General features: G+C 41.2%; 1 protein-coding gene across 18 annotated transcripts in view; it reads right to left on the bottom strand.

The window, feature by feature from the left end:
• ptprsa (protein tyrosine phosphatase receptor type Sa) overlaps positions 1–25,181 on the bottom strand; it is a 242,735-nt gene that overhangs the window by 26,631 nt on the left and 190,923 nt on the right. For 7 of the 18 annotated variants that reach the window (XM_038715594.1, XM_038715593.1, XM_038715597.1 and 4 more), the window contains 12 exons: positions 24,609–24,726; positions 17,149–17,742; positions 16,024–16,118; positions 15,394–15,644; positions 15,021–15,108; positions 13,782–13,994; positions 13,327–13,490; positions 11,732–11,743; positions 11,402–11,517; positions 6,867–6,914; positions 2,835–2,932; positions 30–153 (listed from right to left, as the gene is read on the bottom strand). In XM_038715594.1, coding sequence (XP_038571522.1) covers positions 30–153; positions 2,835–2,932; positions 6,867–6,914; positions 11,402–11,517; positions 11,732–11,743; positions 13,327–13,490; positions 13,782–13,994; positions 15,021–15,108; positions 15,394–15,644; positions 16,024–16,118; positions 17,149–17,742; positions 24,609–24,726 — 1,921 coding nt within the window. The remainder of the gene's footprint in view (positions 1–29; positions 154–2,834; positions 2,933–6,866; positions 6,915–11,401; positions 11,518–11,731; positions 11,744–13,326; positions 13,491–13,781; positions 13,995–15,020; positions 15,109–15,393; positions 15,645–16,023; positions 16,119–17,148; positions 17,743–24,608; positions 24,727–25,181) is intronic. The other 11 variants (XM_038715601.1, XM_038715611.1, XM_038715606.1 and 8 more) reach the window with 5 other exon arrangements.

Genomic DNA, 25,181 nt, shown 5'->3' with positions numbered 1-25,181 from the left:
TGCCGAGTGTGAGGATGGTTGAGACTTACCCTCGATGGGGGCCAGGATGACACGGGAGTGGTCGTAGGCGATGACATTGGCGTAACGATTTTTGGGCTTGTTCACCTCCAGGTTGGAGTGTTCCCAGGTGAACTGCTGGCCTGGATCGATGGACTGATGGAGGGCATAGACAGGCAGAACATGCACAAACAAAGAAGAAATCAAACGCGCCTTGAGAGAGGAGCTGAGCAATAACAATAAGACCTGAATGTTATCATAGAAAGTAGAGAGGGAGGGGGAAAGAGATTGAGGGGGTGATTTTCCCAAAGGCAAAAATTAACATGGTATCATGAAAATCTGCTCAATGCCTGCTTTAAATACTCACAGCAGCTGCACACAGTACTTTATCAAGATCATCAATGTAGTGGGTGCATAATGAAAAATAACAATATTGATGAAGGTGCGCGGCTCATCCCCTTGAGGGGAGGGTGTGGAGCAAGGCCCGACACTCGGGTGAAAGACAATTTCATCCGCCTCTTTAAGTACAAGAATTCCAGATAAATATTTTGTTCCCCCGTCAGGATAATTAAGTATTCCATTACAATGCATTGTTTGCTATCAGGCGTCTGGTACTCTGTTGGTGTGGGGACGGAGTTGTGAGGGATATTTGCAGTTAGGGCTTCAGTATATAAGGTGTGACGCTGGAGAGAAAGACTGAAGGTGAAGAAAGTCTAACTGGAAACCTGATCTAACATTTTCCATGCAATCATAACAGCAATCAGATCTCCTCTGCTTCTGCCTTTTTCCATCGCTGTTGTTTTTCTTCCTTGCTGCAGTCTTGTCCATTTCCCCCTTTCTTTGTCCCTGTATTCCTTTTCTGCATCGCTCCATCTTCAAAGTCTTCCACTATTTCTTTCTCCATCTCCCGTCTCCTCTCTGATGTTTACACACTCCCTCTCTAACAGTCGCCCTCCTGCTATTTTCCTGTTTTTTTCTAGATTACCTTAAGGCTGACTATGTGTGTGTATGTGTGTGCACATAAAGATTGGGGTCACTCTGAGCGTTGTTCAATTCAAAACCACATCTGTGTAGTCCAAACTTCAAATTTCTTTTTTCATAACTTACATTTAGGAAGAGTGCATGGAAAAAGTCCATTACTTAATTTGGAGGAATAACTGCTTCCAGAAATGATTTAAAAGTGGCTTGAATAATAATTACTCAAAGTCTGCAAAAAGGCAGGCTTTGCAGGACATGCTGCTAACTGCCTGAAAGTAGATAGACAAACTCTATGGCTTCACTATTGTCAGGTAAAACTGTAGCTGCCTCTTCATTGCCATTTGTGTGTCAGATCATCTCCTCTTCATCGTCGCTCTCCAGCTGAGATGCCCTGCTCTCTCTCTTCCCTCACTGAATCCTCATCATTAACCCAGCCTCCCCACCTCATCTCACTCCTTTCTCCTCTCTCCCCTCTTCCCTCCATTTGTCCTCCCTCCCTCACATCCTGCCTAGCTAAAAACCAATCAGTCAAAGCCCCGTAGAGCTGTGCTTGGCAAGCCAGGGCGCCCGGACGAGCAGCCATTCATCAAGAAAATAACAAAATTAAAATTACACTTCTCTATTTAATTTGGTCATTTATTTTTCCTGGGGGGTGGTTGTGTGAAGGGGCAGGGGGACAGAAAGAGGGGGGGTGAAAAAGACGGGCGGGAGTGGGAGAAGAGTCGAGCGAGCGGTTTAATCTCTCAAAAGCCAAGTAATTTGAAGTTGCAGTTGTAGCAAAGAATCAACTTTGGCATCACGTCTCTCGTCTCTCTTCCCCCTGAAAGAAACAAGCTTGTCCATTTGGTACACAGCCTGGATGTGGATGTATGAATAATAGATACCAAAGAAATACTGGATCGCAATGAGAAGTCATTATCCACCAACATTCACCGGCAGGCATGATGACAGCAATCTATGCTGGTGTACCTGCTTCCTACGTAAGCCTGGCGTGCAACGAGGCGACAGGCACAGTGATTTAGGGATGGCAAGGAGGGGATTGCTTGTATGCAAACGAGAGCTGATTCAGCACTCCCGATTTCTAATCAACTCTGGTGTCATTTATAACCACCAAAGTCTCAGAGCTCAGACAGCTCAGTTACCACCTCTACACACACATAAGCGTGAGCGCGCGTGTGCTCACACACACACACACACACACACACACACACACACACACACACACACACACAATGTAAAAGCCTGACTGCCAGTGTGCTTTTCCCTGAAAACACATTAATGGAGTTTTGTGTGCACCAGACTATATATTTATTTTGGAAGAAAGAACATCAAGCTAAGTTAATTTCTTGTCATCAGTTTAGGTACAGGTAAAGAAACCATTTCATTTTCATTTTTTTCAGTTTTGTGTAAGTAAACAACCACATTCTGAATGTCACGAAAAGGCATGTTTCATTTTACAGCAGAAATATTTAGCTTCTTTTACCCATGTTTCCTGATGTAGGACTGGATGCCTTACAGAAGAATGATTCTTTTATTTAAATTGCATACTGGGGTTCCGGAGTTGCAACAAGGTGCCAAGGGACATTTTATGTAATTGTAAATGACAACTGTCTTGCTTTGCCATGTTGAGGCAGCAAATATATCTGAGGCAAAAAAGGGGCAGAAAACAACTTTTTATTTCATAATTGCTCAAGCACCACCACCAGCTACAGCATTGTCAAGCAGCGGAAAAAAGACTTAAAAGAAGAGAAACAGCCATTTCCCTGGGGGAAAGAAGGGACTCTTGTTTCCCCTTCCAATGAAAACACAATCAGACAGAAATCAATACTCGGAAAAACTTCGACCTTTGGCCCACTCACCTCATATTCCTGGGAGAGCTTGAGGTTGTCGTTGGCCTTGAGAAGCTCTGTGTGTTCGGCCAGCTCTGAAATAGGGATGGGAGGATGATTCATCATACCTGTTCACCAAAAGATTGAGAGAGAAATTCCACACAGGGGAAGAGAGAAAGTTTATTAGTACAGTAGATACGACACAAGTTCAAAACTTTAAAATCTCACAACACACCATTTATGGGTGGTAATTTGTTGGTTACATAACAATGGAAGTTGGGATTTAGTGGTGAGGAAGCTTGTGCAGAACACGGTGAATGTCACACAGCAAAAATGTATCGACTGGTGATGTTATAGGCACTTGATTGGACCAGGCCAGAGCTCAAAAACAGCTGGATTTGTGGCGCCGGGCTGATTGATTACTTGCCAAAGAAGCTGGTAGCAAATTGTATTAATTCCTAATATGGACAGATGGACCAATAGGACCAATGTTGCCAGAGAAAAACCCAGACCAATTATGTTTTAAACATTTTAAAGGGCACTGATACATTTTAATAGCTTGGGAAATTACTTAAAAATTACACAAGATGAAAAGTGTAAATGGCTTTGATGGTGAAGTCACAGACAAGACACACGACAGCCCTTTTTGTTCTTGGAATCAATGGAATGTTAATGTTGACAAAAAACCCTCGTACTCCTCATTGAAGATAATGAAAAGTAATATTTGCTTTCACCATAGCTGCTATCAACAAAAAAAAGAGAGGAGAGTCTAATACTGGATCACTAGTTGGTGGGGAAAAATACAACTACTTTGAAAAGAAATATTTCAAAGAGGATGGTTTTACTTGAAGCAGACCAAAAAATGTGACTTTGCTATTTTCATTACCTATACATGCATGCTATTATTTTTTATTATTTTCAACATTTAAACGTTATTACTTTCAGGACCATCCTCAATCAAAAAAAAAAAGATGAGAGAGAAGCTATGAAACAGTCTTTTGATTTGGATCAGAACCAATACATCCCACAGGCCAGCTTCTACTGTATCCTTAATCTATAATGCTCTTGTTGTGCTGTGCTGTTATCATGGTGACAATTTTGACTGTTGCCTTTATAACAAAAGGAGCCTATTCTAGCATGGAGCCCTGACCTGGGGGCTCATGGGAGGAGGGGTGGGGTGGGGTGTCAGGGGAGGGGAATAAGGAGTGTGAGTGATGCTGAGTGACACAGTGAGCTGCTCCATTCCAGCCAGCCAGTGCAAAGCAAGCGAGCTGCCGTTTCTACACTTTCCTCCATCTGCTGGTTTCCTCAACCCAGTGAAAACTGGCTCTAAGATAAACACCCCTTACCTTCCAAAGTCACAAAAAAAGCGTTCTCAGTTACATTCTCATTACATTACATTCACCTCCCAAATCCTTCCACTATGTATCCAAAAGAATTCCCAGAAAGAACTAGCTTTTCATTTGGGTGGGAAAATTGTGACTCTTTTCTTTTTTTTCTTGGGCTCTCTCCAATATCCACTGAACATTGTGTTGCTGCTGCTACAATATTATCAGCCCTGCTGTGCACTCTAGTCACTAATCCATTTAGGAGCATAATGCTGAGGCCATGTAATGGAATATGGAGCAGCCATAGATTGTGGCTCTCTCCCTGCATGTGGACTGGCAATGTTTTCATATTTTTAGTGCTGAGTTTTCCTGCCGAGTGATGGGGTCAAAAGTCAACAAAACGTTGAAATCTCTTCACAAAAATGTTACAGAGGCTTAATTGGCCGTGCAAATTGGCATAATCACATTAACCATCCTTAATTTTCTTTTTCTCACAATGCTTAACATCCCTCCAATGTCAAGGGGGTCACTGATGTTTTGTCTGCTTTTGTTGCGCTTAAGAGAGGGGGTCCATCTCTTTGTGATGACAGTCTTCATTAGTAATGGTAATTTATTTTACACTGAGAGAACAATGCAGCAGTGTCAATTACATGAAGATTAACAAAGATTACAATGCATATATGAGACAAATGGAGATGACACTGGATTCCGTGACATCCCCCGGAAAATGAATGGACACACTGCATTAACAGCCTACTTGACAAGAGTTTAGTTTCACAAACACCCATGTCCTTCTTAATGGATCATTTAAATTATGTTTACTGAATTAATAGTATTTCTATTTTTTTTAAAACCTATGTCTTTCAATCAAAGTTTTAAACAAAACCTTGTAAGATAATATGAGAACTGAAATTCTAATCATGTATTTGGAGGACGCCATTTGTTTTGAGTTTCTCAATGAGCTGGCAGAGCATGCAGATGGCTATGACTCCACTTGAGATTGAGACAGTTATTAATCACTTCTGGTGCGGGAATTCATTGAGATGAGCATCAAGAAAAAGAGGAAATATTGCAAATTGAATGTGGTTCTCACTTTACTTGCCTCAAATTCAAAGGGAAAAGGTATCGGAAGCTATGAGCGAAATAAGTGAATGCGTATGCAAATGAGGGGCCCTCACTTCTCCTTGAGAGAACAAGAGTGGGTTGTTTGAGGGGAGATCAAAGAATGTTTGTGTGTGGTAGTGTAGTTTACTCTGTGTGTGTCTCTATGTGTATTGGTGAGTGCGCATATGCTACTGACACACTCAAACACGATCAATTCCTTTCAGTTTGTATAAGTGCCTGCTATACTTAGAGATATATATCAGGCCAACATGTTTGGATATACATCCAAATCAAGCATGATGCTCTGCTAGTGAAATAGGCTCATGTTATACATATCAGTATTTGTTTCTTCCCTCAACCTTCAGTAGAATGCGTTGGGACACTAGCACTAAAACCATTTGAATACTTAAAACTGCAAGAGGCTTAAATCCATTGTTTTTAGCGCTATCCCTCTTTGCCAACATAACCACTTGCTATATGTCATCATGTTAACATGATTTAATTTCAATTTGTGCATCTATTTCTCTCTCTCAATGTACTTTTCCAGCCTCCCCCATTTGTTTTGTCCGCAAGACAAATGAGTCGATCGTGCCTGATTTTTTCCTCTTTTTCATTTAGTCACTTACACACTGCCTAGCACATTGCAGTGTTTATACAAGAAAAGATTTACTTTCAACACTAGGCTTTGCCGTGACCCATGCTCGAGCAACGTCACTCAAGGACAAATTGTTGTTATTCCCTACCCCTACTCAAAAGCTCCCTTCCTTCTATTCAACACAACCCACGGCACTTTCCTATCCATGTAGACTCTCCCATTTTTTCACCATAATCAACAGCATGATCAATGAACACAGAAAAACAAACGAGTGTCTAATTATACATTTCCAATCTCTCGATCCGCAGTCGATGCGTCTGAGAAATATACCGATTACTTTTGATAAGCCAAAGCAGTCTCTTTCCAAAAGCCTATTTATGATATTGCATATTTCCATATAAAAAGGAAGAAGTCTGTCTGTGTGTAAGAAAAGAGATTAAAGGCGGGGAAAGGGGGAAAGAGGAGAACCAGAAACTCTGCGTTTTCTCTCGGATGATCCTTTTGCAGTGAGCAGGGAGAGGGGGTGATCAAATGTCGAGCCATTGTTTGCCACCACTTTAATTAATCCTGCTTGTTATCTCTGAGCACAGAAAAGACCCTGCTACTACAGAATGGAAATGGAGCAGTGGTGGTGAAGGAGGAGGAGGAAGCAGAAGGGAGAGAACAACAACAAGGAGGTGAAGAAGGGGAGGAAGAGAAAAGGGATAACAGAGATTGTACTCCTGTAAAAAAAAAAAAAACTGTCAACCATCTCTACATCAGCAGAAGTGATCGCACAGGTTATTTATGCATGGTGGATTAATGCACAGCCAACAGCCCAAGTGAATATTGTGACTGACATCCAATTAAAGAAAAGAAAACAGCCCAGTTTACCAATAGAAATCAACATCAAATTAATCAGCGCTGAAATTTTGCTGCATATTATGAAAAAACAAACAAATGCAAATTATGTATTTGTAAATGGAGGCAAGCAGTGCTCGAAAAAAAAAAGATAAAGAAAGCTGGTACGCAAATGCCAAAAGCATAGAGACTAACTTTCATAGACAAAATCTGCTTCACTCTGAGGACTGCTTAGACCAGAATCTGTAAAGAACAGCAAACATAAGGGAAAATGATTTCAAAAGGCTGCAATGCAACAGAAAAGGCTATGTAAAAAGAAAACATAAAAATGTGCAAAATGATAAAAGGCTAAGAAATAAAATACAAAGGCAATAGTACATTTGCATTTACCAACAGTTTACCATCAGCACACTTTGGCCATTCTCGGGATGGCCTGAATGGCAGATTTGAGGCCAGACTGCCACACATGAAAAAGTAGGGCAAACGTGATCAGATCAGATCAGCTACAGTCCTCCTCAGGAGCAGACTAGTTAGCCCTACAGAAAAAGCCCTTCGGCCAAGCCCCATTTCAACGGTCATAGACATCAGTGATAAGAACATTAATTTGCTTTCTCTAAGCTTTCATAAACATCAGTTGGAATGACAGGAATGAGAAATAGACAGAGAAGGGACAAAAAAGCTTATGTTTCCTGTTGGAAACTAACTCTGAAGGTACCCTTTGTCCGCAGCTTGGTACTGAGGCACTGGGAGTGAAAAGTGTGGAAAAGTGTCCGCATTCTTGACTGACACCTGTAGAGCCACAGCTCTGAGGAGTGTGGTGATGGTTCAAAGTCTTATCTGCTCCAGAAAAGAAGTCCTGTCAGGATGCAGCCAGTGAAGCTATGTCCAGGTAGATTCAGGTCTCCTCAACTGTTCAAGCAGAAAGGAGCCATCTGTGACAGCATTAACCGGACATGTGGCTAAGAGAGGCAGTTTAATGGGATGCTGCCAACCTGCCCATCAAGTGAAGGGAAAAACATTTTGCCAGGGCTGAAAGCTAAAATCAGATCAACAGGGTTGCTCCGTGATGAGAAAGGATCACATCACCCAAAGATGGCAACTTTGATCCATCGAAAACAGACAATTTGTTCCAGAGCAAGTGAGAAATGAAATGCAAGAAACTGACTTGTGGGCAAAGTGAAAAAATACGTTTGTTTATCTAAACTTGCTGTTCTTCTTGCAAAAAGTCTGGCCCCAAAAACATAAAATGCATCTTCTTTGATATAGTGAGCCATATTATCATTTTTTACTTACAAATGGCAGATTTGACTAACAGGACTAGGATGTACCATAGACTAAAAATAGTGCTAAGCTCAAGTAAAACTGAGTTTTGCTGGGTTTACCTTGTACCCATTTGGCGTCACTGTCCTGCTGTCTTCTCACTAAGACATGCGGCCAGTGGCGCCAAATGAGTGCAGAGACATGAAGACATCAAACATCACCCTATCCCTAATTGATTTGTGACAATGACTAATTAAACCTAGCAGGGGGTGCTCTGATCCACTGTCTCCAAATGTCATTCATCACAGCAGGAGGGAGGTACAGGCATGTCTGATTATGTTTATGTGTGTGTGTGTGTGTGTGTGTGCAGTGCGGTTCAATTGAACTGTTTGTGAGGAGGAGGGCACGCCTGTTGCAGTTGTTGCTGTAATCCTGAGAAACAAGGTAGGTTGTTGGCGGGTTTTGTAAGCGTGTGATGCTGTCTGCAAGAAAATTTTTTGATTTTTACATGCTCAAATGTGGAAGTCACTTCTTCTGACAGAATTATGGGGGTGTGAAGTTCCATATGCGATGCTATCTTGTTATAGAGTAAAACCAGAGTGAAACTCAATTCACCTGTTTTTTAATTTGCAGAAGGATATTTTTTTGTAATGATGTGAATTCATATTACGTAGCACAGTAGGGAATGTCAAACTGATGATGTGAAGATAGGGTTTTGAGATGAGATATATACTGTATAGATGTATATATAGCGAGGGGTAATCCTCATGGTGATCACCAACTGTTATAGTTTAAAGAGTGGAATGTGGAACAGACAGAAAAGGGAAAAAAGAGATACAGAAAAAAATTAGCAAAGGGGGGGCTTGGTTGGACATAGACAGTAGATATCCACTGATTCGTGCTGCTTCATTACTTTGGCCCCATTTGCCAATTAAACCCTAGGCACCAATGAAGATAATGACAAAACGAGCCACTCTGCGCCCCAAGGAGTTATGGGATGTCACTATGAGGCTGTCACATGACCTATAGGCTTTAAAGTACAAATGCACAGGCACGCGCGCACACACACACACACACACACACACACACACACACACACACACACCCTAATATTAGTTAAGCTTAGCTTATAGGACACCTAATCAAAAACATATTTTTTGTTCTCCAGCACTAGGGGTCACTGAGCAGACATTGCTGATGTGGCATATGCTCTGCTGGATTGGAGAGGCTTGGGAGTATGCTCATTTGAACAATGGTTGCTAATAGCTGATGGGGATGTTCACAAATGCTCACCGGCCCACTTAATTGGGCTAAAATGTCCATTCAAATTAATTCCCCGGGTGCGGAGATAACGATATCTCCCAATTCTTCAGAACAACAGCAGGGCTGACGAATGAGAATGCTTGTCATATATATAAAGAGAGGTCTCAGCATGTATTGGTGAATGTTATGTAAAAGAGACCAAGAGACTGTAACAGTTTCTTTTTTTAAGGAAGGGAGGAGGACAGTTGAGGGAACAGTGGACAACGCTGGAAGCCAGAGAGACAAATAGCAGGAATGGCTATTATAACCATGTCATTAGAAAACTGCTGATTGAGTTCTGAATAACAAACAAGATAAAGATGATGACAGTCATTTCTGTGTGTACGTGGGTTTGTGCATCTCCTTTCATCCTTGTATCTTCCTTTTCTGATGTAAAGAAGGCAGTTGAAAAAAAAAAATGAGCGCAGGCAACATAACTGGGCTCCCAAAGAAGCTGAAGAGAAATGCTCCATTTTGAAATCTGAGCTTTTGATGGAGGACAGACTGGCTGTGGATGACAGATAGAGGGCTGGGAGACAACTAGGCTAGGAGACAAAGGCGAGAGGCAAAAACAAGGAAAAGAAACGAGGGAGCTGACGGGAAAAAAAAGGTGAATGTGTTTATTGCGCCTCTAAGGGATTTACTCCTTTTCTGCCATTTGCTTGGGCAGGTGAGAACAATGCATTTGAAACAGTGCCTCATCAAGTTCCTCAAAATGCAGGTCTCAGTCCTCTGTCAAATAAAGCTTGAAGAGAGAATAAATTAAACCATCTAGCGGGAAACTCACAATAATCCATGATGCTAACTTCTGAGATTGAAAACAGATTTGTTTTAACATTCTTTCACCAAAACCTCTAAGCTGGAAGGATGAAAGGTTTCAAAAACTAGTCAACAAATTCGTATATCCATGTCACTTTTTTTAAAGTACAAATCATAGCTTGTAATTAAGCAGTGGAAACTTAACTGAACTAAATACACCAAACACATAAAAAGCAAACTTCTTCCCCTATAATTCAGACCAATGATAACAAACTGTAGATGCCATCGTAGCCTAAATCGCAGGAGTGTAAATAACAGAAAGACTGAGGGTCTGAAAAGGAGGCGGGAGGAAGATTGAGAAGCCTTAGGGAACGAGTGTGGGATCGAATGTGCTCTGTTGTTAACACCCGGCTTTAGCTCAGATGAACACCAGACAGAAAGTGAGACAAAAGAGGAAACGGGTAAAAGCCCAGGAGAACTTCAAAAAAGGATTTGTTTCCAGCATAGAAACATTAAGTCCAACAACAGACATATTTTTCTATTCTATTTTTTCTATTATTTATTATTCATAAATGGCTAATTGTTACACGGGGACATGGCAAACACATACATATGGCTTGCAGGTAGTTATGAACGCACATAAAGTCAATAGGAAATGATGTGGGAGCACTTCATGGACATCATTCATGCTGCAGCATAAATTTAACTTTACGTTGCATCACTTTCGAATAGTTCTTCTCTGTGTAGGCTGTGTGAATGTGTGTGCCAATGTTACAAATCTGCTGTCACTACACATGACAAACAAACCAGAGGAGGGTCTTCTGCAGGTGTTTGTATTTATTTGACCAGTGTAATATAGTATATTGGTTGTCCAACATGAACTTCTGACAGCCAATAACAGTGTTTTTGGATGGGAGCTGCTGCTAATGAAATTTTTATCTTGATTTTAAATATGCTTTCCATTTCAGTAGGTTCCAGCAAAAAGGATTTTGAAGTTCATCAAATGTTTGTTCATTGCAGTGTAAAAAGCTTCTGAAATAGCATTTTGTCTAACAAAGGGAATGACATTTAGTCAGTATATTTTATATTTTTTATATATTTATAGGTTATATTAACCTATATTAATATGAAAAATTAAATAACAACCAAGCTGTAATATACCCCTGTGCTGAGATGAGGCAGGTCTCTTTGCAAGGTCTACAGTCTGTCACACCTCAAGCTGGATGAGTAAACTTTCTTCTTCATGTCTTAGTGATGTGTTTTGTTAGTGAAAATGGAAATCAGTTTTTTACTGAAAGGCCAATGTGGATAAATATGGTCAAACAGAATTGTATATACGGTAGTATGTTGTTCAATTTTACGCAAATGTTATTGTCCCTCAGTGTACGTGTTGTGTGTCCTTCCTGTACCTGGAGTTTGGAAGTTGATGCGTCTCATCTCCACAGGGTCTGTAGGGTGGTGGGGCGTAATGTCTGCGTTGTTCAGCAGACATTTTGTGCGTGGCTCAGACTCTTTTCTTTTGCGGCTGGAGATTAAGACAAACGAAGAGTACAAAGAGGGGAAGACGCAAAACAAAAACAACAGAATAACTTTTAATGAGCAAGCACTGGGAAGCTGAGAATGCGTATCATGGACGCAAAATTCTCCTTCACCTTCACTAATTGAAGGCATCTTTTTTTGCTGAGGCAGGCTATTTTGTCTTCCCCTGTAAAATGCAATAAAGTACGGCTAAACCTTACCTGTCAGGTTTGCTGTTTCCAGAGAAAGCAATAGGAGTCAAATAAATATATATAAAGATGGTGAAAACACAACACACAAGGAGAAAGGGAGAGGGGAGAGGCAAGAAGAGAGATAAATCAATAGAGAGCAGTTTAAAATTCACAGGGGTCGCTGCTGGGCTCGCAAAACGCGAGATAAAGCTCATCAGCATTAGGAGGAGGTGTGTGCATGCGTGTGCATGTGTGCACATGTATCAGTGTGTGAGAACAAGTGAGTATTTAATGAAATGCACAAGTAAGTGCGTACATTTGTGAGCCTGTGTCTGAGTGTTTATGAACGTGTGTGTGCTAATGTGTGTGCACGAGGGTGCAGATACAGATAGGGAAAGGGAATGTCAGGGCCAAGGGCAGACTTGGGAAACACTATTCACCAGGGAGAGATGGATGGGGAGATGGGAGAGCGAGGGGGAGAGAAAGAGAAGAGAGAAAAAAAGAGAGAGATCCAAGGAGAGATGTTACTCTCCCTAACCACCAAGACTGAGGTAAGGCAAGGTCAGACACTCAGGGATCATCTGACAGTAGCAAGCTATACTTGTGCTGCTCACACCAGCCCTGGCCTCCTTAAAATAATTCAGGGAGCTTCCCTGGTATGTAGGGCGACCTCTTACACCACTGTTCAGCTGGGACTTCATTGAGACTAAAAGCTACAACTAACTGTAAAACAAGGGGGAAATATTGAATGTATACACATGTTCCAATGCCCCAGGATGCTGAGGAATAGGAAATTCATTTAGACTTGTTATGCCTCTTGTAAGGTTCATTAAGCATAAAAGAATAGTTTGATGTCCACCACTAGAATTAAATAAATAAAATACAATAAATACACTAAATTTTACACTGAAATGGGTTAAAACTACTAGTAAGTAACTTGGGTAACATTGGAATACCATCCTTGTGGAGTATTCTTTCCAGAATCTTTAAATACAAATCTGTGACATCTCTTGGTTGGTAGATTGTACCATTCTAGGTCCAGTTATTGAGCACCATCTCAAAGAATCTCCTCCTTCTTTCTCCAATCCCCTCACTTCCCACAACCATCTTTTTTCACAGAAAAGCTCTTTCATATTTACATGCAACAATGTTGTTGGGTCTTTGAATATCATGCTGCTGTGAATAAGAAAATAGCCCCCACTTTAAACATGCTCCCTAACATGCAATTTTGTCCCAATAGCCCAATTCCAAAACACTGCAAATAACTGTTTCAACATCAAATGACAAGAAAATCTTCATTGTGTGTTGCTGGATAAGATAGAACCCTGAGATTCCCTGCATATTTGCCATTATTCAGTAAAAACATGGATCACAATTACTACAATACTTACTTACTACTTACAATACTGCTTGTGTGTGTGTGTGTGTGTGTGTGTGTGTGTGTGTGTGTGTGTGCGCGCAAAGCAATTAAGCAAAGCCACTCAGTACAAATTATCTAATGTCTTGTGTACTAACCCTAAACCCAAATCTTATTTTCCTTCACTTGAGGTTGAACAATGTTATTCTAAAGTATTATAAGTCCAAATGCAGGTCCAACTGCATTGTCCACAAAAAAAACAACTCACTTTTTATACAGAAGAATGGCAATGACGATGCAGATGATGAAGACCACAGCTAGGACTGGGCCCACCACCCATATGAGTCCGTCACCAGTCTCTACTGGAAGAGGGTCCACCACCAGCTCAGGAGTCATCACTGTGTCGGTATAAGGGCTGGTAGCAAACATTTTCTGAACAAAAAAATCAGGTAGACGTTAACATAGAACATGAAACACAATCCAGGTTACACAATGGTCCCCAAACTAACAAACACAAACTGTACAATAATGTAAATGCTGAGTTAACTGAATTAAGCAGAACAATATTAAGCAGACCTTATGTATTAGATTCACGTGAACAAAACTGAAGTGAACAAATATTAAATGAACAGAACCGGATTATTAAATCTACTCTGACAAAAGGAAATTCACTAAAAGTAAATCAACTGTTCTGTGATGAACTGAGCTGAACTAGTAACTCACCCCAGCAGTGGCGTTGAGTTCAGCCAGCAGGAAGAAGACATACTCCTGGCCAGGTTCAAGAGGCTTGTTCTCACAGCTGCTGTGGCGGTGGTCAGATCCCACCGTGAAGCTGGAGGGCAGCTGCCTGAAGCAGGCTGTGACGTAGGGCTTCCTCTGGTCCAGCTGAGCCAGCTGACGGCGTGAACGACGCTTTGGGGTCACCTCTCGCAACAGCTGATTGACGTAAGAGGGTATTTTGTTTACTTTAGCTTTTTTATGTGTTCCTTTTTGTATCCTTTGATTTAACAGTTTGTACAACATCAGTGCTAAATGAAATGACAGATATTTTACAAATATCAAAAATAAGTTCACTAATAATGTTTTCTGATGCTCTCAACAATTTGTTTATGATCTGCCGGTCTGTGATCACCACATTAAAAAAAGAGAGGCACAAGCTTTCAATGATTATCAAAACAGATACACAGAAAATTATTTGCATCAGTAAGTCAAACTCTTAAATTTCAAGAAGTATGACAATATATCTATATGGTATGGTCAATAACATTATAGGACCACCCCACCACCAATGATTAATATTTGTAACTTGGCAGGATAAGAGGTTATCATTTTTCGTCCCAGTAGATAAGTTGCTTCTGGATTTAAGAACAAGATCCCTTTCAGTGAACTGACTGAGACCGAATGAAGAAACTGTAGGTGTAACTGCACCCTTGGATTCAAAACACTGCTAACTGTCTGGAAATGTTCCATGTAACCAGGCTTCCACCACCAACATCCAACCCCTTTTATTCATTTCAAACAACAGACAGAGGCAGGCACTAAGCAGAGGGAATGTGTGTAATCCCAAATCCAATAGCGAGGGTTGCTGCTGATCAGGCACTCAAGGTGACCCCGAGCTATGGGAAGAGTGGGAGAAGACTGTGTAATTCTCTCTGCATGCTTGGGGGGGATCAATTAGCATAGCTGAGATGTATTTATGGCTGTGTTGTGTGCGCCCATGTCTGGTACATGGTGTGTACTATACAATTTGCCTAGCACATGCAACTGTTAATAACACAAACGTGTCTCTGGAATGCCTCCCTAAAAACACAGTTTTGCCAGTTAAGAGAGTTGTTATGGAAGTTTTGAAGTTGCCTCTTCCTATTAAATATGCTTAGTTATCGTTGACCCAGTGCACCCAACAGACCTGATAATTTCTAGAGCCAGAATAGCCCCACATCTTTTGCTTTCAAAATATCCTACCTCTTCCATGTCCATCTCATCAGGGTTCTTCAGGTTTTTGACAGTTCCTGAGGTCCTCTTGAGTGGCACCACAACAACATAGAAGTTCCTGGAAACACAGCACCATAGTAAAATATCAAATATCAATATCAAATCATAGTGACTCTTTATTGACATTATACAGCATTTTAGGTAAAAACATTCACCCCATGGTTAACGGAAAATTGGGTCCTATAATCATCAGCATTTCAGAAATCCTAAGACCTAAACTCTCATTTCACCACATTTCAGACATCCTGAGATCTCAATTACAAACCTAAATTCCCCAACCCTAAAAGATAATTCAGACCGAGCCTGCAGAAACCCTTCTTTAAGCACACTATGCTATACTCACTTGACATCCTTGTTATCGAGCGGTGGGAAGGACATGGTGAGCATGTTGTCAGGTTCAGCATAGATGTCAAGCTTGGGTTTCTTGACCAGGATGAGTGGTGCGGTCCGGGCAACTACACGGTGTCTGGGCCCACCCTCCATGCTTTCTTGGCATGTCACCCTGAATTCATAGGTGGTATTGTGCCTTAGCCCAGTGATGAGCACTCTCATCTGCCTGGCATCCACATCCATTTTCTGACGGTTGTACTCAATCTACAGTTCAATAAATGGTCCAGAAATTGAATCAATAATTGGTAAGAGGCATAGTTGGATATATAATAATTTTGGTAGTTCAATAGACAGGTGGTTGAACAGACATAGATGGATAGGTAAGGAGGCGTATTTATGTAACAAAGGATATGGGTAAGAATGGATGTGCATTTTCATTATTACATGAATAACGGAATGGATTTGTTGGAAAGGAATATGATTGGGAGGTGAATTGATGCATTGAAATATAGATAGACATTTTTAATTTCAGATTTCTGAACTATTTCTATTTCTGAATGTGATTTTCAGAATGGTTTTTATATTAAAACTTAACAGCTCAGCTGACAGTTGAAATAATTTTTTTGCCCTGCATTAAACTCACCGTGCACTTGTATGGAAACCTGCTTTCAGAAAACTTCCATGCAAGGACCACTGTGGTCTTGGTGGCCCACTTGACAGTGAAATTCTTTGGAACGTCTATTGAGCGGACGAATGCAAGAAAAAAAACAAAGACAGTGCATCTTCAGTGAATGGATCATGTATAGAGACCAAGGAAAGTGAAACAAAATAAGAACCTTTGGTTTAAAAAAAAAAAAAAACTGTTGTTCCCCTGCAACGTTCCTCTGGGTTGGAGAGTGTAACGGTGAGCTGTGATTGGCTGTGAGAAGGGCAACGCCATTGGTTAAGACACACAGCACGTAAGACTCATGGACGACAAACCCGTGGAGCACAAGGGTGCGCCCACTGGCTAGCTATCGTGGGTAGTGCCAACCAGTCTCACCACTGTCTTTGAACCCATGACCACTTGAGGATTAACAACTGACCCATGTGGTCCCAATGCCAACTGTCCCTAAACCTCTACTGAGTCGGGTTGGCACTGCCAACGTGCTGCCAGGAGGGCATAGAGACAGACTGAAAACACATCATGCCAATAGTCCTCAGCAGTGCATCTGGGGGATGCCATGCCACAAACTGTCCCGTTAAGGGACAGGGAAAGGGGAAAGGAGGAATTAGGAAAGGAAGGGGGTTAGGAAGGTATATCTAAAAACAAACCCCAACCCCAAAATAAAATGAAGAACAAACATCTGCTTCCTGTCATGTTAGAAAATACTCTTGGAGTGACTGGGTTTGACTGAGGTCCTACCTTGTTTGAAAACTGGGGATGTGAGATGACATTAGCTGTGTGAATGTGCTTGGCAAAGGGTTGCAAGGATGACTGACAGGAGTGTCTGACCAAACAGCACTTACCTTGAAATTCTAGGCTGCTCTCCTCTTTTTCAAAATGACTGACTATAACTTACTGACTTGGGTATTACCTTTTTTGGGTTAGTGAAGTGAGTATCCCACGGCAAACAATTTTAATATCAAGCTTTTCTCTTTCTTGAGGAGAAGTGGAGGTGGTTGAAGGAGGGGGTGGGGCATTTTAAATTTTTGTGTTGTTGCAGCTTCTTTTTAGCCAATTTCCACCCCCTAATAACTGGTTGGGAAAGAAACAGGCAAGCCCTACCTGTTGGATCAAAGGCCACCGTCCGATACTGGATAGGCGGGCTGTAGGGCCCTGGACCTACACTGGTGTGTGCACGTATTTTTACATCATATGCAGAGTTTGGTTTGAGGCTGTTGAGCACATAGCTGGACCGGTTGGGAGGCAAGTGGAGCTCCCGTGGTGCTCCTCCGGTACCGGCTTCCTTATAGGCCAAAGTGTACTCTGTGATTACCCCATTCCTCTCAGCCAACACAGGTGGAGACCAGGACAGCTGCACGGAGCAGCATGTCACATTGGAGCTCTCCTCAATTTGAGGGTATCCCCCTGGCGTATTCTCGGGCACATTGAGTTCTACCACAGCCTCCTCCCCAAAGCCTCCCCTGCTCTTGGCTGAGATTTTAAAGAGATAAGTGGCCCCCCGGTGAATGTTGCCCACAGAGTACTGTCGTTCTTGGGGAGCAAATTCCAGCGTGGCCAAAGGAGAGACATCTCTCCGGCCAAACTGGAGCCGGTAACCCTGCAGGTCCATGCCGTTAGTCAGGTCTGGAGGGTCCCAGCGAACCACAGCTGACGTCTCTGAATCCTGAGCCACTGACAGATAGGGCGGACCAGGCACTGCACAGATAAAGGAATAAAACAAATGTAGAAGTTAATTACAAACTGAACACCAGGAATATTACAGTTCTATCAAGGGAATTGAGGGAGTGCTTTTCACAAGGCAAACACCACTTTAGTTATCCCATTCATATCATGGCCACTTGCCAACAATTAGCAATAACATCAAATAAGAGCAATTCAATTAGAATCATACATTTTTTATAAACATCATTTGTTTGTTTTAAACATTATGAAACACAGTTTCTGTTCCTTCTTACAGTATGTTACTAGGGAAAATATAACTTTGAACCAGAAGTTGACAGGAGTTCACGTTTCACAAATTCAGCAAAGTGGCAGTGCAATGCTCTTTAGGTACTGAAGCCCCAGCACTGTTGCTACTGATACCTACAGTATACTAGTGAAGCATTCATTTAGCAAGGCAAACACATTTCTGTATCAGAACTGTCTGACCATACTGTATGGCACAATAAAAACAATGGACATGGACTGCCAAGTTGCCAACTAATGAGAATCAAGAATATTCAGAGATTATCGTACACATAAACAGATTGCATAATCTAGATTTACAGAAATAATATTAATTTCAGCCATCCATCAGACAACACCCTAATAAACGGAGTCAGGTTGTGTTGCATTGTGAACTTCAGACCACCTAAATTCTTGAGTGATCACTGTACCTATTACCATTTCATGACACATGTTAGCTCCATCCAAAATAATTTCTGTACTGCAAAGCATCACTAAAACTTTAACCAGAGAACAGTGCCTCTTTCAGCTGTAAGAGTCATCTCTTGTTGTAAAATGGATGATCCACGCTTGGGGTCTAGACACCATTCTTCAGAGTGGCCCAGTTTTGCTGCTCTTACGGATGACACATGTCCCATCTCAACTCTCCTTTTAAGGCCCCATCAGGGTGATAGAGGCAGGAGCTGTTATGGGAAGCCTTCAGTTCTCAGTTGCCGCCAAAGCTTTGTGAGAGATAAGTGTGGCTATTTCACACTTGAGCCAAATCTCTCTGTAAATAGATTCTACCTTGACCCACTCATCCATGTACCTTCTTTCTCAGAAATACAAAGCCGTGGCAGGACGGAAAACTGACTGACTGAATATAAGTGAGGTTACAATTGCAGTCATACACGCTATTAGTGATGTACTCAATTGCAAATACGTTTTTATTTTGGTATTAAGAGACTGACTGGATGAATGATATAAAATAAGTGATACACAAGTAAACACTGTCAGTTTACTTACCATTATGAATTTGATTTCCTACCTCTCAATGAGAATGTGAGACCATTGGTGAGAATATTGGCTGTTCAAAAAGCTTGCCAACTGGGTCGCTAACTGGGTCGGCAGCAAATTGGTTGATCCTGGCAGTGAGAGCTTTCTCAGCATAAATTAGAAAACGCTGAATAAGCTGAATACAAATGATTAACTCTAGTTTAATGTGTAACATACATTTCATCATTATCTTTATCTCAATTATTAGCCACAATTATGGATACATTTTCCTTCTTCTTTACTATACATCCACAGTTAACTGTTACACTAAATTCATTTAAATTAAAACAGCATCTATTTTAGTATTTTTTCTGTACACTAATGTTGTATCTACATCTGTTTGTGTCTATATTTGTGCACATGTATGTGTTCATGTGTGTGATGGTACAGGCCCTGGTTTGCAGCTCCAGCTCCTACTGTATATGACCATTCTACCTGCACACAGAGCGATTTGGCTTGTTGGCCAGTATGGACTTAAAGTAATTTGGAGAGGCTAACATTAGACTGAGGCAAAGGTACTCCCTCTCAGTGGAATAGTATCATTGTGTGGGTATGTCTGTGTGTGTGTTGGTGTACATGTGCCTACATATAGTGTATATTCCTGTGCCAAGACGCAAGTCTTAATGGATGCATAGTAAAAGCACACACACAATGCAATCCACTCCACACAGTCCCCTCACTCTGCACATATTATTCATTTCCGTTTTCTAATGGTGTTCTTTCTGAGGGCTATTGCTAGAGGAGGGTTGATGGGTGGATGGTGGCTAGTCAGCTGAGCCTTTGCCGGTAATGGAAAGGCGGGGGCGCTGAGGGTTGGGTGAGACAAATGCTCCTAATACTCCTCAGCTACATAGTACAGCTCAGCTTTGTGTCATTTAAAAGCCTTCATGCTCACTGCTAATCAAGGAAATAGAATCAGAGATAATGATCCTGTGACGACTGTGTATGTGTGTGTGTGTTTTCCATTCCATTCTGAATTTCTGTGCTTCGCTTCTAACCTCAACAAACCTTTGTGGCCCTGAAACTATTTCATTATTTGTAAGTTTAAAACAGTGGCCTATTGTGCACTTGAGAGAAGGATCACATGTATTGAGCCAGCAGATTGGTGTTGGGAGGAGTGTGTGGTATGTGTGTGGGGTGGGGGTGGTGGAGGGGTGCTACAGGGTGATGAGACAGAGACCAAGGGTGAATGAGGGATGATGAAGGTGACTGGGGACAAGGAGCAATCTGCTGCAAAGAGGGTCCAACAGGGATATGAGGAGGCAGAAATGTGAGTGTGAGTGTGTGTGTGTGTGTGTACATGAGTGATTTTGGGGTTCTTGGACACCTTGATTGTCCCTTTCCACCTCTCCTCAGTGTTCATCACTCCCCTCATTCTTTCCCTATCTCTCCACTTCTCCCCTTGCACACTGACCAATCCCCCTTTCATTTCCTAATCCCCCCATCCCTATCTCTCTGCGTCCATTTCAGGGCCAACCCTGGTTCAATCCCTCCTTGTGGGCCTCCAGGCACGTTTCCCATCAGGCCACAGTATTAACATCCTGCTGTTGACACTCACTCAGCCTGATTGAGAAAAGGGCGATCAGGTTTCCTTCTTATTTCCCCCATCTCTTGTGCATGCCACAACAACATATACATACAAACAAACAAACACATTATGTGCAAATTACATGATGCACATACAGTATCTTACAAAAGGGAGTACCCCCTCACATTTTTGTAAATATCGGATTATATCTTTTCATGTGACAACACTGAAGAAATAACACTTTGCTACCATGTAAAGTAGTAAGTGTAGAAAAACTTGTCTTTGTACTCCTCCCCTGGTTGCGGCCACACATGCTTGACACCATCTGAACTAAATAAGTTTATCTTGGTCTCATCAGATCACAGGACATGGTCCCAGTAATCCATGTCCTTAGTCTGCTTGTCTTCAGCAAACTGTTTTCAGGCTTTCTTGTGCATCATCTTTAGAAGAGGCTTCCTTCTGGGACGACAGCCATGTACACCAATTTGATACAGTGTGCGCCATATGGTCTGAGCACTGACAGGCTGATCCTGCACTCCTTCAACCTCTGCAGCAATACAGGCAGCACCCATACGTCTATTTCCCAAAGACAACCTCTGGATATGACGCTGAGCACGTGCACTCAACTTCTTTGGTCGACCATTGCGAGGCCTGTTCTGAGTGGAACCGGTCCTGTTGAACCGCTGAATGGTCTTGGCCACCATGCTGCAGCTCAGTTTCAGGGTCTTGGCAATCTTCTTATAGCCTAGGTCATCTTTATGTAGAGCAACAATTATAGCCTAGGTCATCTTTATGTAGAGCAACAATTCTTTTTTCAGATCCTCAGAGATTATTTGCCATGAGGTGCCATGTTGAACTTCCAGTGACCAGTATGAAAGAGTGTGAGAGCGATAACACCGAATTTAATGCTCCTGCTCGCCATTCACACCTGAGACCTTGTAACACTAACGAGTCACATGACACTGGGGAGGGAAAATGGCTAACTGGGCCCAATTTGGACATTTTCAAGGTGTACTCACTTTTGTTACCAGCAGTTCAGACATTAATGGCTGTGTGAGCTGTACACTCACTACTTTACATTGTAGCAAAGTGTCATTTCAAAGATATAATCAAATATCTACAAAAATGTGAGGGGTGTACTCACTTTTGTGAGATACTGTATATACACTTTTTAAAATCCTCTGTCGCCCCAGATGAAAGGTTCTCTACTTTGAGCTGCACTCTTCTAAATTGAAAAACAACCTCCCACTGCTTAACCTGTGGCTACAGCTGCCTATGGAGGCTTAACATATCTAAGGACATGTGAGGGATAAAAGATCTTTTTTAACCTTAAAGGTCATGACAAATCCATCACTATTCCATCTTCCCTCTGTTTTTAATTTAGAATGCTTACTGAAGGAGTGTTTCTGTGTATGGCATTGGTCCATGGAGTGAAGTAATTGGTAGGGTAGGAAACACCATGGTGTCAAATCTGCAAAATATTTCACATGGCCCATCAAGGAAGTTACTAAACATGCAATGATGGGATCAGGGTTGATATTTCAAGTCAGCTGACTGCAGACATTAGTGGAATAAGTATCCACACCTTTTTAAACACCCACACACACATCACTCAACATCCTTTCACAGGATGCAACAATCGAAATGAAGTGCTGTGAGGCTGGGGGATGGGAGTTTTTAAGCTGTCAAGATACTACAAGGGCAGGATACCCTACTAATGTCTTCAGTGTCTGTCTAACAACCGGGTGACTGAGTTCATTTGAATCTATATCCTCTCTTACTCGCAGTACAATTAATGAATTATGTAAACCACTTCAAGTAATTACAAACAGTACACATAAAACTTCCAAATATAATTTCATCCATCCGTCTATCGCTGAAAGCCTTAAATCATTACATTATGGTACAAAATGATACACACTAAAACTTAAACGTAATCTACAAAAATACTGCGCTATCAACAATATTGCTATATGTAGTGTACAGTATCAGCTGTAGAACTGCTTTTCAACATTCCCTTTCATGCCTTATGGGTTTTTAAATCAACATTCATCTACCTTTTGTGGCCACCATTACTGTATATAATCTTGAGATTGTTTTGGATACTTTCTGAAACACCAAACTACCACAGAGGCTTGTTTGAATGTATGGAAGATGAAAAGACATTAGCCATTGATGTGAAGTATTTATAGTATAAATAAATAATAGCATAGTTTCTGAAGGTAATGTTGGTTTAATAATTTGATATACGTTGAGATCCATTTTTTGTATGTCTTTATTAGGTACCTTGCCAAAATATATAGTCAATATATAAAATACATATTATATACGTTTTTTGTCTGTAGCAATAACCTTACATTTAAATTTATATAAGAGTATAAGAGTGAAGAAAAATGAGCAGTAAGAAGAAGGGCTCGTAAGAAAGGCTTGTTAACTAGCACACTGTCTAATATGAGAGCTTTGTAATATATATATATATATATATATATATATATATATATAAATTTCAATGATTTTGTCACATTTCAGATCAGAAGAAATTTTCTAAAAATGGCCACTAAGGTTTAAGTTATTCTGGAAAAATAAAAAACAAAACAGAGACAGTACACAAAAGATTTGGGCATCCTTCTGAAAAGTAAGCCAATTCTTAAATTCTGACATTTTATGAAATCCCAAGAGAAAACAAAAAAATCCTTTTGTTCCCTGCCTGATACAGACCACAGGGAATCCCACAGTATATCAGAAATCTCACAACCAGTGGGGACCCTGCAATTCTTTAAGCCATCCTAACATCCCTCAGAACAAGAAGGACAATGTCTTCACCTCTGAAAAAGGCTGCATCGTCACCCCACCTCTCACCCCTTTTGTATTTATCTTGGCCCCCTGGCATAAACCATTTCTTATACTTCAATAATAAAAAAGGAGAGGCTTTCCCTCTGAGGAGAGACAGAGTACGATAGACTGGCGTATCAGTCAGCTGGCCCTGACAGGAGGATGGAGAGTGACAGCACTCACTCAAACCCTATTGCCAGAGTCACACTCCTTGATCCCAGGATCTGGGAAATCTGCCTATGTTTGTGTGTGTGTCTATTGCTGTGTTTTCGATTTATGATAGTATGCCACAGCATGGCTCAGTAGTGGAGACTGCATGCACTCATTATTTTGTGTGAGTGATAAGGTATGTATGCAGTTGTGTACATGTTGACTATGAAAGCTGCCTGGCAGAGATGCTCACATAAAAGGACCCTCCAATCTTGACTTGACGGCTCAAATTCTCTCAAAGAAGGCTTTCGCATTCTTAAGCAGCCAGCCTCACAGGTTTACATCGTGTTCATGGTAACTAAGCTGCTAGCGTCCAAAAAGGCTCAAGTGGTCCAGTTTAACTGGTGTGTCTACTGGTGGTCCCAAGGAAAACACTGAAGACAAGGCTTTGTACAGTAGTATGCAGACATTAGCCTACAGTATCATTAAAGCTCACACCAACGGCCTAAAAGAGGTTTTCAAGCTGTCATAATTTGTCTGAAAAATTTCTAAGTACTTCACACCACCTTCTTGATCTCTAAAAATCTGTGGTTAGTCTTCTGAACATGATTCAAATGATAAATGCTGCCCTGATAGAAGCAAACATCAACTCAACTGACTGAACTGTTCTTGAATTCATATATACCTCTGGATTATGTGGAAAAAATGTTTTCGATAAAATTTAGTACCGGTATTCAAAAATTAATGCAAAATTAAGTAAAAAGCCGTTAACATGAGAAATACCTTTAATAAGGACGCCTAATGCACAAAAATGGAAAAGGATATGTTGCATTTGTTCACATTTGCTTTTTCAGATCTTCTGAATAGGTTTGGATCATTTAAACGCACCACATTGTAACTGTAAATAAATGTTGTTAATCAAAGAAAATTCAAAATACAGAGATGATAGCCTAGCAGTAACAGCAGGATGAGAAGGTACCCCTTAGCCAAAGGCTGAAAAAGAACTTGTTACCTTTATTGGCGCATTAATAAAGGTTCTGCAAACAAAGCAACAAATAATCATTGTACTGACCTGCCCCTTTGGTCACCACCAGTTTGGGTTTGCTCCGGGCTCCATCCCCCTTGGTGGTGTACGCTGCCACCGTGATGGAGTAAGTGGTGTCAGGCTTTAGTCCTCCGATGACCATTTCCTATGGGAGACAGGGAAGAAACAGGAAAATGTCAAAATGTGCCTTGAATTTTTGATGATTTGACCCCGTTCATGCTGATCAACCTGCTTTATGCAGAATGTTAATCTTAGTGAAGTATCTACTAGTCCTCTTCATTAATTTTCAAGAGGCATGCAATAAATGTAACGTTTTCCCCAGTGTAATGGGAGACCATTCCATTAAGTAAATCCTTAGAAATGCCAAGATGGAGGAGGGACATTTAATGGAAAAAGTAGCCCCCCTTATTCCTTTAGTAATATTCCAATCAACAACTTAACTTTGTGATAAATGCATGCTGAATACATCCTGCCCATTCGCTGGCAGTTTTTACCTCAGCCATTAAGTTTCCTTGAGTCCTCTTCAAAGAGAGGCTTCCGATCAATTCTAATGAATCTTTCAAGGGAGCAGGTTTGAACGAATGCAGAATGAGGTTTTTA

This window comes from Micropterus salmoides, unplaced genomic scaffold (genome assembly GCF_014851395.1).
Source record: "Micropterus salmoides isolate LMB-PRFRI ecotype aquatic unplaced genomic scaffold, ASM1485139v1 Ms_hic_scaffold_13, whole genome shotgun sequence".
Lineage (NCBI taxonomy): Eukaryota > Metazoa > Chordata > Actinopteri > Centrarchiformes > Centrarchidae > Micropterus > Micropterus salmoides.
This window is presented reverse-complemented; position numbering and strand designations above follow the sequence as displayed.